The 13,967-nt window shown below is 38.8% G+C and overlaps 1 protein-coding gene across 15 annotated transcripts in view; it reads left to right on the top strand.

The window, feature by feature from the left end:
* EFCAB5 (EF-hand calcium binding domain 5) overlaps window positions 1-13,967 on the top strand; it is a 183,718-nt gene that overhangs the window by 95,959 nt on the left and 73,792 nt on the right. For all 15 annotated transcript variants that reach the window (XM_016932088.4, XM_054670095.2, XM_016932086.4 and 12 more), the window contains one exon: window positions 10,034-10,189. In XM_016932088.4, coding sequence (XP_016787577.2) covers window positions 10,034-10,189 — 156 coding nt within the window. The remainder of the gene's footprint in view (window positions 1-10,033; window positions 10,190-13,967) is intronic.

Below are 13,967 nucleotides of genomic sequence, written 5' to 3'. Positions count from 1 at the left end.
GAACACATGGACACAGGAAGGGGAACATCACACTCTGGGGACTGTTGTGGGGTGGGGGGAGGGGGGAGGGATAGCATTAGGAGATATACCTAATGCTAAATGACGAGTTAATGGGTGCAGCACACCAGCATGGCACATGTATACATATGTAACTAACCTGCACATTGTGCACATGTACCCTAAAACTTAAAGTATAATAATAATAAAAAATAAATAAATAAATAAATAATCAGAACACTTTGATCCCCAAAAGACAACTCATTCCAGGAGACAAAACTTAACAATTTGTATCACTTTTAACACTGGTGCCGAGTTCCCTATACAAGTTTGAAAAGACATAGAAGTCTTATCATGAGTGAACTCCCATTCACAATTGCTTCAAAGAGAATAAAATACCTAGGAATCCAACTTACAAGGGATGTGAAGGACCTCTTCAAGGACAACTACAAACCACTGCTCAAGGAAATAAAAGAGGATACAAACAAATGGAAGAACATTCCATGCTCATGGGTAGGAAGAATCAATATCGTGAAAATGGCCATACTGCCCAAGGTAATTTATAGATTCAATGCCATCCCCATCAAGCTACCAATGACTTTCTTCACAGAATTGGAAAAAACTACTTTAAAGTTCATATGGAACCAAAAAAGAGCCCGCATCGCCAAGTCAATCCTAAGCCAAAAGAACAAAGCTGGAGGCATCACATTACCTGACTTCAAACTATACTACAAGGCTACAGTAACCAAAACAGCATGGTACTGGTACCAAAACAGAGATATAGATCAATGGAACAGAACAGAGCCCTCAGAAATAACGCCGCATACCTACAACTATCTGATCTTTGACAAACCTGAGAAAAACAAGCAATGGGGAAAGGATTCCCTATTTAATAAATGGTGCTGGGAAAACTGGCTAGCCATATGTAGAAAGCTGAAACTGGATCCCTTCCTTACACCTTATACAAAAATCAATTCAAGATGGATTAAAGATTTAAACGTTAGACCTAAAACCATAAAAACCCTAGAAGAAAACCTAGGCATTACCATTCAGGACATAGGTGTGGGCAAGGACTTCATGTCCAAAACACCAAAAGCAATGGCAACCAAAGCCAAAATTGACAAATGGGATCTAATTAAACTAAAGAGCTTCTGCACAGCAAAAGAAACTACCATCAGAGTGAACAGGCAACCTACAACATGGGAGAAAATTTTCGCAACCTACTCATCTGACAAAGGGCTAATATCCAGAATCTACAATGAACTCAAACAAATTTACAAGAAAAAAACAAACAACCCCATCAAAAAGTGGGCGAGGGAGTTGAACAGACACTTCGCAAAAGAAGACATTTATGCAGCCAAAAAACACATGAAAAAATGCTCATCATCACTGGCCATCAGAGAAATGCAAATCAAAACCACTATGAGATATCATCTCACACCAGTTAGAATGGCAATCATTAAAAAGTCAGGAAACAACAGGTGCTGGAGAGGATGTGGAGAAATAGGAACACTTTTACACTGTTGGTGGGACTGTAAACTAGTTCAACCATTGTGGAAGTCAGTGTGGCGATTCCTCAGGGATCTAGAACTAGAAATACCATTTGACCCAGCCATCCCATTACTGGGTATATACCCAAAGGACTATAAATCATGCTGCTATAAAGACACATGCACACGTATGTTTATTGCGGCATTATTCACAATAGCAAAGACTTGGAACCAACCCAAATGTCCAACAATGATAGACTGGATTAAGAAAATGTGGCACATATACACCATGGAATACTATGCAGCCATAAAAAATGATGAGTTCATGTCCTTTGTAGGGACATGGATGAAACTGGAAACCATCATTCTCAGTAAACTATCGCAAGAACAAAAAACCAAACACCGCATATTCTCACTCGTAGGTGGGAATTGAACAATGAGATCACATGGACACAGGAAGGGGAATATCACACTATGGGGACTGTGGTGGGGAGGGGGGAGTGGGGAGGGATAGCATTGGGAGATATACCTAATGCTAGATGACAAGTTAGTGGGTGCAGCGCACCAGCATGGCACATGTATACATATGTAACTAACCTGCACAATGTGCACATGTACCCTAAAACTTAAAGTATAATAAAAAAAAAAAAAAAAAGAAAAGACATAGAAGTCTTATCCCTTAGATTTCAGTGGACTTCCATTAGAAAAACAAGCTGCATTGTCTTGTGTTCAGGCCAAGAGTATGCAGGTGTTGTTAGGCAGATCCTTTCTGAAATTCCCATCATTTAATCTGACAGAGGATCTACTCTTTCATTTCATTATCTAGTTGGTTAATTTGTTTACCAGCAAAAGAAAACCACTATAAAAGTATATTTGTTTTATTCAAACGTCAATAATGTAGTTATTAAAAATTTAATTAACTTTTTAGGTAGGAGAGTTCTCTTTTATTTCCTGGACTTTTTTAGTTGTACATGTTCCTCTCATTTTATTGTTCTAACAAGGTCCATACAGAATTCTCTTGGTTTCAACTTCCCATCCTTGATGATAAGAATATTGCTTTCCTTCTAGTATAGAGAGGGCATCTTTCTTTTGTGTTTTAATTTTTTTGTAGAAATGGGATCTTGCTATGTTGCCCAGGCTGGTCTCAAACTCCTGACCTCAAGTGATCCTCCTACTTCAGTCTCCCAGAGTTCTGGGATTTCAGATTTGAACCGCTATGCCCAGCAGGAGGCATCTTTCACAAGAAAATTTCATCTTCTGCTTTTAAAAAACAAAAGGAGGTCAGAATGATTTCCTTGTACCTTTTTTTTTTTTTTTTTGAGATGGAGTCTCGCTCTGTTGCCCAGGCTGGAGTGCAGTGGCACAATCTCAGCTCACTGCAAGCTCTGCCTCCCAGGTTCACGCCATTCTCCTGCCTCAGCCTCCCAAGTAGTTGGAACTACAGGCGCTTGCCACCACGCCTGGCTAATTTTTGTATTTTTAGTAGAGACGGGGTTTCACCGTGTTAGCCAGGATGGTCTCAATCTCCTGGCCTCGTGATTCGCCCACCTCGGACTCCCAAAGTGCTGGCATTACAGGCGTGAGCCACCATGCCCAGCCACACCAGTCTTTTTTTTTTTTTTTTTTTTTTTTTAGGCACCTTTAGCTCAGAATAATTCTTATGGCAAAGTAGCATATTTGGGGGTGGCATATTCTGAACTTCTTCACATGTATACCATAGAATATGAACTCTCTATATACTTTATTAGGTGTGGTTGTCCCAATGGAATGATGACAGAAAGATGCTGCAGACACAGCTAAAGGCTGTGACGTTTCTTTTATGGCAAAGGATACAGGTATAGACAGTTTGTTATGTAAAGCAGGATACGATACAGCATACGTCCAAACAGAAGTCTCCCAAAGGTCTCCACAGGGATTATACCATCGGCATGCATCGAGGTATAGGGTGTCAAGCCATCCTGGCTTGCCTGGGACTGAGGAGTTTTCTGGAACATGAAACTTTCTGTGTTAAAACCAGGTTTTTGGTTCCAGGCAAAGTGAGGCACTTGGTCACTCGATTTGAGGAGTTTACTTGGCTATACTTACATGCTGTCCAGACCTTACTGCCCACCTGATTATTGTGGCGACTCTAGCCCCACGTCTACCTGCTTACCAGGGGCAAGTGAAAACACCCAATACATTCTTCTTTACTATGAGACTATATAAAGCAAAGGTCAGTTTCCCAGGTTCATTCTTCAGTAGACCTGGGCCTCAAGCAGTCTGAGGTCCACTCCTGAATCATATAATGGGTTTAAGAATAATTATATGCAAAACTACAAATACTAGAAAGTATGGGATTCAGATATTGACTTTTGATTCTGCTACACGGAGGAACTGTTGTATCCCTTAGCCAGGAGGAATAAGGGCCATGCCTCTGCCTGGATTCTCTTTTTTGGGACCCATTCTGTTCTTGCTCAGTGGTGGTCCACTCTGAGATGGTCACTTCCTTATGGGATTGTTTAATATCAGTCATACAATCTGAGGCCTTCAAACTGATGTGGCTCCAAGTTTAAATTTTAAAGAGAAAGGCTTCGTCAACTGTACCCAAAGATTCTGTCTTTCCTTTAATATACTCTACTAAATCCAGGCTGTGCATTTTTCTTACAATGATATTTATCTGAATGGCTTTCTATTCTGTCTCTAGTTCATCTGTATCTTGTATTTTTTGCTTGTTTTGCTCATTTTGTTTTTTATGTGCTTTGAGCTGTAGCATGGAAAGACAGAAAAAATAATCACAGCTTTTGGCGAGGTTTAGGCAAGTATGTTGTGAAAATATATGAGAAAACCTTAGGGAGAAATGAGAGAATTTTAAGCCGGGAAAATAGGTGAACTACCCTCCAATTGGATGTGTCTCTTCCTAGGCAGTCTTCAACTATAGGAAACATAAATCAAGGACCTGCCTGATCAACAAATCCTTATTGGCTGTATTAGTTTGCTAGTGCTGCCATACCAAAGTACCACAGATTGAGAGGTTTAAACAACCGAAATTTAATTCCTCACAACTGTGGAAGTTAGAAGGCTGAGACAAGGTGTTGGCAGGGTTGGTTTCTTCTGAGGGCCTCTCTCATTGGCTTGTAGATGGCTGATTTTTGCCCTTGTCTTCATAGTCTGTACACTCTGTACATGTCTTTAAGTCCAAATTTCCTCTTCTTTAAGAACACTAGTCAGATTAGAGCCCACCCTATTGACCTCATTTTAATTTAATTACCTCTTTAAAGACCCTATCTCCAAATACAGTTATATTTTGAGATACCGAGGGTTAGGCTGTCAACATATTAATTTTAGGGAGTAAAACTTAGCTTATAACATTACCTAAGCTATCGTTCACCATCAGAGGCACATTTTTAATTTGTCATTTTTATTATTACTAGATAATAAATGTGGCCTTTGTTCAATTCATTTGTTAAGCAAAGTTTTGAAAAATCAGAAGAGTTAAAAGTATGTTACTACTTTGTTAAGTACAGATGCTCTTTGACTTATGATGGGATTACATCCTGGTAAATTCATTGTACGTTGAAAATATCTAAGTAAAAAATGCATTTAATTCATCTAACCTACTGAACATCACAGTTTAGCCTAGCCCATCTTAAATGTGCTCAGAACACTTATATTAGCCTACAGTCGCAAAATCATCTAACAAAAAGCTTATTTTATAATGAGGTGTTGAGTAGCTCATGTAATTTATTAAATATTATACTGAAAGTGAAAAACAGAATTGTTGTATAGGTACTCAAAGTACAGTTTCTACTGAATGCATATCACTTTTGTGTCATCATAAAGTGGAAAAATTGTTAAATTGAACCATCATAAGTCAGGGGCTGTCTGTATATAATTAGCACTAATCTTTTTTTTCTTTTTAAAGTTTCCTCCCTAAAACTGGAAAGCTAATTTTCTGCCCACAGGCTATAGGAACACACCATTTCTTCAGTGATAGATAACAAATATAACCTGAGTACTTCAATATTCTGTACTCCTTGTTTGCATTCCTCGTATACTACCAGGGCTTACAAATACCGTTTGGAAGTTAATACCTAAGATAGATAGTTTCCAAACATAGTTTTCTTCCTATTGCTCTTATATCACCCAATTCATCAACTCTTCAGTATGTCTACAATTAAATAAGTATGAATCCCACTGTCCCAGAGCTATAGAATCTTATAATAGCTATTAAATGTGATATTTACCACATTCTCAGCATTAAGTCAGAAAGGAAAATCCCAGAATTCATTACATTGGGACTTAGCACATAGAGATAACTTGACTAAGTATAGTTCAAATGTTTAACATCTCACAGAGATATTAACTGAAGGATATTGGTAATTATATTCTTAAATTAAGCAATCATTCCTTGGAAAGGTATGAAAACACAAAGGCTCCCATCGATTTTCACCTTTTTCTGTTTTTACAGGAGACATTGGCAAACTTCTGTAATTATCTGGAATTTGATTTGTAGTTGATATCGCCAACTGTTAGTCTTTATGCCAGCTAGCCTAAACTTACAGAACAATCAGAATATGCTAACTCAGAAAACCGACAGACTATAGCTCCAGAATATTTTTTTTTTCCGTCAGAACTTTCAGGGATGAAAAATCCAGAAGTGTCTCTCAGAAAAAGGTTGGTTTGTTTGTTTGTTTTGAGACGGAGTCTCGCTCGCTCTGTTGCCCAGGCTGGAGTGAGATGGTGCAATCTCGGCTCATTGCAACCTCTGCCTCCCGGGTTCAAGCAATTCTCCTGCCTCAGCCTCCTGAGTAGCTGGGATTACAGGCACCCACCATTATGCCTGGCTAATTTTTTATTTTTAGTAGAGATGAGGTTTCACCATGTTGGCCAGGATGGTCTTGAACTCCTGACCTCAGGTGATCCGCCCACCTCGGCCTCCCAAGTGCTGGGATTACAGGCATAAGCCACTGCGCCCAGCCCAGAGAAAGGTTTTTTAACTAATTCTTTTTTTTTTTTTGAAACAGGGTCCTGCTCTGTTGCCTGGGCTGGAGTGATGTGATCATAGCTCACTGAAACCTTGAACTACTGGGTTCAAGTGATCCTCCCACCTCAGCCTCCTGAGTGGCACTACAAGCGTGCACCACCACTCTTGGCTAAATTTTTAAATCTTTTGTAGAGATGAGGTCTTCCTATGTTGCTCAGGCTGGCCTCAAGCTCTTGGCCTCAAGTGATCCTCCTGCCTAAACCTTTTAAAACTAATTATTGATTCAATAGCATTCCCACAGCCAGAAAGCTCATATGGCTTTGAAGTCAATTCCCAGATACTTAATTTAAAATTGGTGTTCTTCCAAATACCAATTTTTTTTTCAGCATTAGAGGATTGAGCTACATTGTTGCCAGAAAAGGTCAATTATTCAATAATTCTGACTTATGAGTAATATAGAAAAATACCTACTAGTCAAGTAAAAAGTCATTAAGGATCAAACAACAGGATCTTAGGATACGGGACTAATTAGGACCAGATACCCCAGATCATGTAGTTCAGTGGTTCTCAAACTTTAACAAGCATCAGAATCACCAGGGAGGCTTGTTAAATTATAGATTGTTGGGCCCTACTCCCAGAATTTCTGATTCAGTAAATATGGGGTGGGGCCTAAAAATTTGCAGTTCGGACAAGTTCTCAGATGATGCTGATGCTGTTGGTCTAGGGATCACACTTTGAGAACCGCTGATCTTGTTGGGTTTTCTCCTTCTAAAGTTGTTTATCAGCTAAGAGGACTGTTTATTTAATGAAGAAGATGTTCTTGACCAATTCGTTACCTACCTCAAGAGTAGACAAACAAAATGGCTGAAGAGAACTTACTACGTGAAACACCCAGATCGTACATACCATAACTCAGTGAGGTAACTACTACTGTGATACCCATTTCACAAATGAACGGATATGAGAACAGGGAGTTGAGCCCAGACAGGCTTCAGAGTGAGTTCTTAACCACTTCCACTACTCTGCTTGTTCCCATGGTAACAGCTAAGAACTTAACTGTGTGCATTGATCCATCAAGAATAATGATAATGATGCTGGGTACAGTGGCTCATGCCTGTAATTTCAGTACTTTGAGAGGCTGAAGCAGGAAGATGACCTGAGCCCAGGAGTTTGAGACCAGTTTGGCCAACATAGTGAGACCCTATCTCTACACACACACATTTTTTTTTTAATTAGCCAGGTGTGGTGGCTCATACCTGTAGTCCCAGCAACTCAGGAGGCTGAGGTAGGAGGATCACTTGAGTCTTGTGACCAAGGCTGCAGTGAGCCATGATTGTGCCACTGCACCATTGCACTCCAGCTTGGGCAACAGAGTGAGACCCTGTCTCTAAAAAAATAAAAATAAAAATTATATGTCAATGAAATATGCCAAAAACATGTTCCATTTTAAACAAATTACTAAAGTGGAACATGATTTTTACAAACCATGTTAAATACATGCTAATTACAAGAACCAGAAACCAACCTGAGCTGAATATGTACAACTGAATATGAAATGTGCACAATCCAAGGGCTTCAGGAAGAGACTAGAACAAGGACTTGGAAAGTGTTAAGACTGTTTCTCTCTGCTTTGCATTTCATCTGTTTCTCTCCATAACAGACTTTCCCGGCAGTCTCAGTTCACATGGAGGAATCTGGCCACCCTAAAACTCTTAAATTTACATTTGAAGGGTGGCAAAATATGCTACCCCGAAACGTTCCACTTTGGCATAAGGATTACTTTCAGCTAAAGGCACTTGAAAAATAGATAAAAGAAGGGCATTCTAATCTCTTTTTCTTCTGGAAAATAGGAAGTTAAAATCTCCCATGTAAAAGATGTCCTCCCTGTAACAGGAGAAAGGAAACATTATTCAACTGGGAGTCTTAGCTGAGAGAATTCTGTACAAACAGACCTTGTTAAAATAATTATTATCTTCCTTTTAGTTTCCCAACATAATTTAGTTACTTTTCCACAATTGCCTCTCTTTGTTCAACTCAATATATTAATAAAAGCATGTAGTTTTTGCCATTTCTTTGGATCTTCATTTCTTTATGACAGCTCCTATGTCACATAAAATTTATATTAAATCTTTATGCCTTTCTCCTGCTAACCTATCTTATGTCAATTTAATTCTCAGGCCCAGCCAAAGACCCTAAGAGAGTAGAGGTAAAGTTTTGCCTCAACTACACATTCACAAATTCAGGCCCCCTCAGATTAACTGGCTGTTACTCAGTTCTAATCCCCAATTCCTAGTGGAGAGAATCTGAATGGCCTTAAGGGTTCCCCCTGGTTCAATCATTTATGGCTATGGAAGTGGGGTCATGCAGTATAACTTTGGCTACCTCTGTGCGTGAGGCAGGGGAGGAAATCATCGGCTGTGAGCTGAGCTCACACTTTTTTTTTTTTTTTTGAGACGGAGTCTCGCACTCTCGCCCAGGCTGGAGTGCTGTGGCGCCATCTCGGCTCACTGCAAGCTCCGCCTCTCGGGTTCACGCCATTCTCCTGCCTCAGCTTCCCGAGTAGCTGGGACTGCAGGCGCCCGCCACCACGCCCGGCTAATTTTTTGTATTTTTGGTAGAGATGGGGTTTCACCGTGTTAGCCAGGATGGTCTCAATCTCCTGACCTTGTGATCCGCCCGCCTCGGCCTCCCAAAGTGCTGGGATTACAGGCGTGAGCCACCGTGCCCGGCCGAGCTCACACTTTAAAAGGAGTGCACTCAGAGACTCTTGCAGTGCTTGATCACTTCTCTCTATCACAGGATACCTTCTATCTCTTAAAGTGTAGACCAAGAATGTAATTCGTTCCTGACCTATCAAATTGGCAAAAACCCAGATGCCAATATACACTGATGGTGAGGCTGAGAAGAAATAATCACTCATGCATTAGTCATAGGAGTGCAAAAGTGGGCAAGCCCCATGTCAAACCTACAAAATATTCAGGTGCATTAATCCTCTAAGCTAGAAATTCCACTTCTGGGAATCTACTCAACAGGGATCAAGAGAAATGGCCGAAGAGTATAGACGTTTTCAGTCCCTATACTTTAAAAGAAGATCATAGACAAAGGATATCTTATTGCAATATCAAAAAACAAAAAGCCACCCATGATCGTTGTCGCTTACACTCCAGTAATTAAATGCAGCCAGTCTTGCAATACACAAGCTTTTATATACCATATACCATAGAAAAACTGCATTCAATTTTTAGAGCTTTTAATTTGCAGGTAGCATTTTACAGGCAACTACTGCTATTTCATACTGTGAGGAAAGTCTGCCCTATATAATGTTGATGTGATATAGAGGGAAATTGCTCCAAAAATATCTAGTCCTACTGATGTGTGGTATTGGGGACTGCATTAGTTACCTCTCTCTGCATCACAGCTTTTACAGCAGCTAGCATGAACATGCTTCATCTAAGTGATAAGCAAATCATATGGAAACATTTTACAGCCAATGTATTTCATGCACATTGGTTGAATCTTGGGGAAAATCCAAGTAGAGCATGGTTTTAAGTCAATCGTTTATCCTCTTTTTTTTCCCCTGTAGTACATCTCTTCACATATTAAAGACTTGAAGAGTGAAATGTTTGAGGAACTCCTTAAGCACCTTTGCCACTCTGCAGATGAATTTCGGGAGGTCATAAAAGCTGACATGCGGAGGCAGATGTTCGCTGAACTCTTCCTACATTGTGACCACGGGAAGGTGGGTTAAGACATTTAAATAATTGCTTCTTGGCCAGACACTGTGGCTCACGCCTGTAATCCCAGCACTTTAGGAGGCTGAGGCTGGTGGATTACTTGAGCCCAGGAGTTTGAGACCAGCCTGGACAACATGGTGAAACCCCATATCTACAAAATAGATACAAACTTTACTGAAATATATTTGTTTATGAACCTTATATTTATTTGTTTGTATCTCCATGTCCAGAAAGAATTTAAGTAAGCCTGCAAGAATAGATAAGATGCAACAACAAAATGTAAACTAAAAGTAGGATGAAAGAAGAAAAAAATAAGAGAGGGGATAGTAAATGAAGCTGGGAACAAAGCCCCAAAATGCATAACATAATGACCTAAATAGTCATTGTGAGTTGTTTACAAGTTTGGATCTAAGCTTCCTAGCAGTGAATGTGAAAAGGGAAACATGACCAAACACACTATTAAGAATGTTTATAAGATAATTACAAACAAGTGCTAAGAAGCACAGAAATTTGGGGTTCAAATTATAGTTAGGAGCTTCTCTTTATAAAGGGGCCCTTATGTGCTGAAGTGAAAATCTTTCATGATGGGCTTGTAATAAATTAAACAATGACTTTTTTAGGGCAGTTTCTTATAGTTACTTCAAATGTAGGCAAACGATGCCACACTGGACTGCAATTCAGAAAAAGCAATTCTTAAAAGAACCGATATATTGCAATCTAGGTTCTTAGATTCCTGCTAATTTAAATGAAGTCAGGAATATATTTTATAAAATCTGAAATGTCTATGTGTCTTTCAGTTAATCCTTATTGAATATTGCTTCTTTTAACAGAGCTTGTAATAAATATTGAGTGACAAGTGTCAAAGTTTTACTCCCTGGTAAAATGCCTGAAGGACAACTATTCTCTGTTGGCCAATTTAACACCAATTCGTGTGCTGTAACAAACATAGTGGGATAATATTTAGAGCAATTAATTGAGGTTTGCTTTCATTCTTTGCTTTTCTTCCCATCATTCAAGCAGTAGTTATATGCTGATATTGAAAGTGCAGGGGCAGAAAAACTACACTTCCATCCTCGTAGGATTCCTGCTGGGTCTGAGCATTAAACTGACAGAAGATAGAATAACAGGAGAAAACCATACAAATTTAGTTACAAGTTTTATATGGCACAGGAGTCCTCTTAAGGAAATGAAGACCCAAAGAAGCAGTTAGAGCCAGTTACTTATGTACTGGATTGGACAAAGAACAGTAAACCGTGAAAATGTGATTAAATTATGTGGGGAGTCTTATAAGAGTTATTCTAACAAGGTCTGTACAGTATTCTGTTGGTCTCAACTTCTCATCCTTGAAGATAACAATTATGCCTTTCCTTATAGTATAGGGAGAGTTACTTTCACAGGGGAATTTCGTCTTCTGCTTTGAAGAAACAGCACGAAGGTCAAGTGATCTTCTCATATCTGTTGCTTTTCAAGTGTCTTTAACTTAGTCAATATGCCAGAATAGCATATTTTAACCCCTTCAGAGGAAAGATAGAGTCTCAAAAAAAGAAGTTAGATGAGTTTCTGAATGGAATATATCTCTGGGAACAAAGCCCCAAAATGCATAACATAATGACTATGTATATGTCTTATACACACACATGCATATATATAACTATATATGTATATATTTTATATATAACCATATATTTATATATATTTTATATATAACCATATATTTATACATATTTAATATATAAATATATATGAGGCACTCTATATATAATATATAATATATTATTATATATTATATAATATAGGTATGTATAAATATATATTATAATATATGTATATTATATATGCATATATAATGTATGTATATATAAATATAGAATATGCATATATAATGTATGTATATATAAATATAGAATATACATATATAATATATAATTATATATAATACACATATATAATATATAATTATATATATAATATTAGAGAGAGAGAGAGAGAGAGAGAGGGAGATTGCGCCTGTGAGAGACAGAGCCTCACTCTATCACCCAGGCTAGAATGCAGCGGCATCATCATACCTCACTACAGCCTCTACCTTCTGGGTTCAAGTAATCCCCCAACCTCAGCCTCCCAAATAGCTAAGACTACAGGCATGTACCACCATGCCTGGCTAATTTTTAAATTTTTTAGAAACAGAGTCCCACTATGTTGCCCAGGCTGTTCTTGATCTCCCGGCTCAAGAGATCTTCCCACCTTGGCCTCCCAAAGCCCTGGGATTACAGGTGTGAGCCACCACATCCAGCCTCGAATGTATCTTTTTAACCAGCAGCTGAGACAAAAGTTCTAAAAGTCCAGACTTTAAATGGAAAATGCTGGGCTCTTAAGAAATAATGGAGAATCATAAAGTAAAGAAGAATGCAAAATATGGCATCAAAGCAGTTATTCTATCAATGGGAAATTGTGACCAGCTGAAGAGAGAAGGAGGTTGGAGTGTGTGTGACTAGAGTTTAGAGGTTGTCTGGGTCCCTAAGTCAGAGTTAGCACCTGATCTCCCATTCCTGAGCTCCAATCATGGTTGGAGATTGAGGGCAACATTATTGATACCCCTGGAAATTCCAGGTAGGTTGAGAGGAAATTTAAGAACAGCAGGCACTTACACTTCATTTTCTAGGTGTAGCTGAGAGACTACAAGCTTCATAGAGAAGTGCTAAATCCAACATGGCACTAAAGAGAAAGAGTAGCAGCTATAGAAGGTAGGGTGTAGGTAGATGGGCCTGAAGATACTCCCTTTCACTCCTGTGGCCAGAGGAAAGATGATGAGTATTCCTAAATACCTGTGTGTAAAGGACAGTGGGTGTGCAGAGATGATGACTATGAAAGTTCTGGGAGTACCCCCAAGAAGACACCTGGGTTAGGACAAGGATAACTATGGACATAAATAGCAAATACCAAAATAAAACTTCCAAATGACTCAATGAGATGAAGTACATACACCACAGTCACAGTCAACAAGTACTGTGGCTGGCACTGAGCTAGACTCTCCTTTCTCTGATGGCAGGACTCTATATAAGCACCCCCACCCCCCAAAATATGGGCGAAAGATATGAACACACAATTCATGGAATCACTATATACTCAATAGGTGACCAAAAATAGTTTTTAATGATAATACCTATCACTGATATGAATAGAAGAAAAACATTTCTCAAACATTCCTGGTGAAAATTTAATAGTTGTATCTTTGCAAAGCATTCTGGATATATCTACTTAAATGAAAAATGTGTACGTGCTTCAGCCAGGCAAGCCATTCCTGAAATTTTTATTCCATAGAAATAAAAGTATTAGTAAATTAAAAAATACACATGCAAAGAAAATTCTTAATGCGTTGTTTATAAATGAAGAAAAGGAGAGAAGTTAATGAAATATTTACTATATAGGGGAATGCTTTAAGCATCCCTATTTCCTGAGATACAACAATATTAAAATTAGGCCAATTAATAACCCTAGAAAGGGTTATTAATTGTGTGCAAGTGAAAGGAAGAGTCACATATCTCTCACTTTAAATCAAAAGCTAGAAATGATTAATCTTAGTAAGGAAGGCATGTTGAAAGCCAAGAGGTGGCTGAAAGCTGGGCCTCTTGCTCCAGTTAGCCAAGTTGTGAATGCAAGGAAAAGTTATTGAAGGAAATTAAGAGCACTACTCCCACAAAGACACAAGTCATAAGAAAGCAAACAGCCTTATTTCTGAGAGAAGTCAATGCCTGGCTTCAAAGCTTCAAAGGCCTAGCAGACTCT

This window comes from Pan troglodytes, chromosome 19 (genome assembly GCF_028858775.2).
Source record: "Pan troglodytes isolate AG18354 chromosome 19, NHGRI_mPanTro3-v2.0_pri, whole genome shotgun sequence".
Taxonomy (NCBI): domain Eukaryota; kingdom Metazoa; phylum Chordata; class Mammalia; order Primates; family Hominidae; genus Pan; species Pan troglodytes.
Note: the sequence above shows the minus strand (reverse complement) of the source record. Positions and strands in the feature narration are given on the sequence as shown.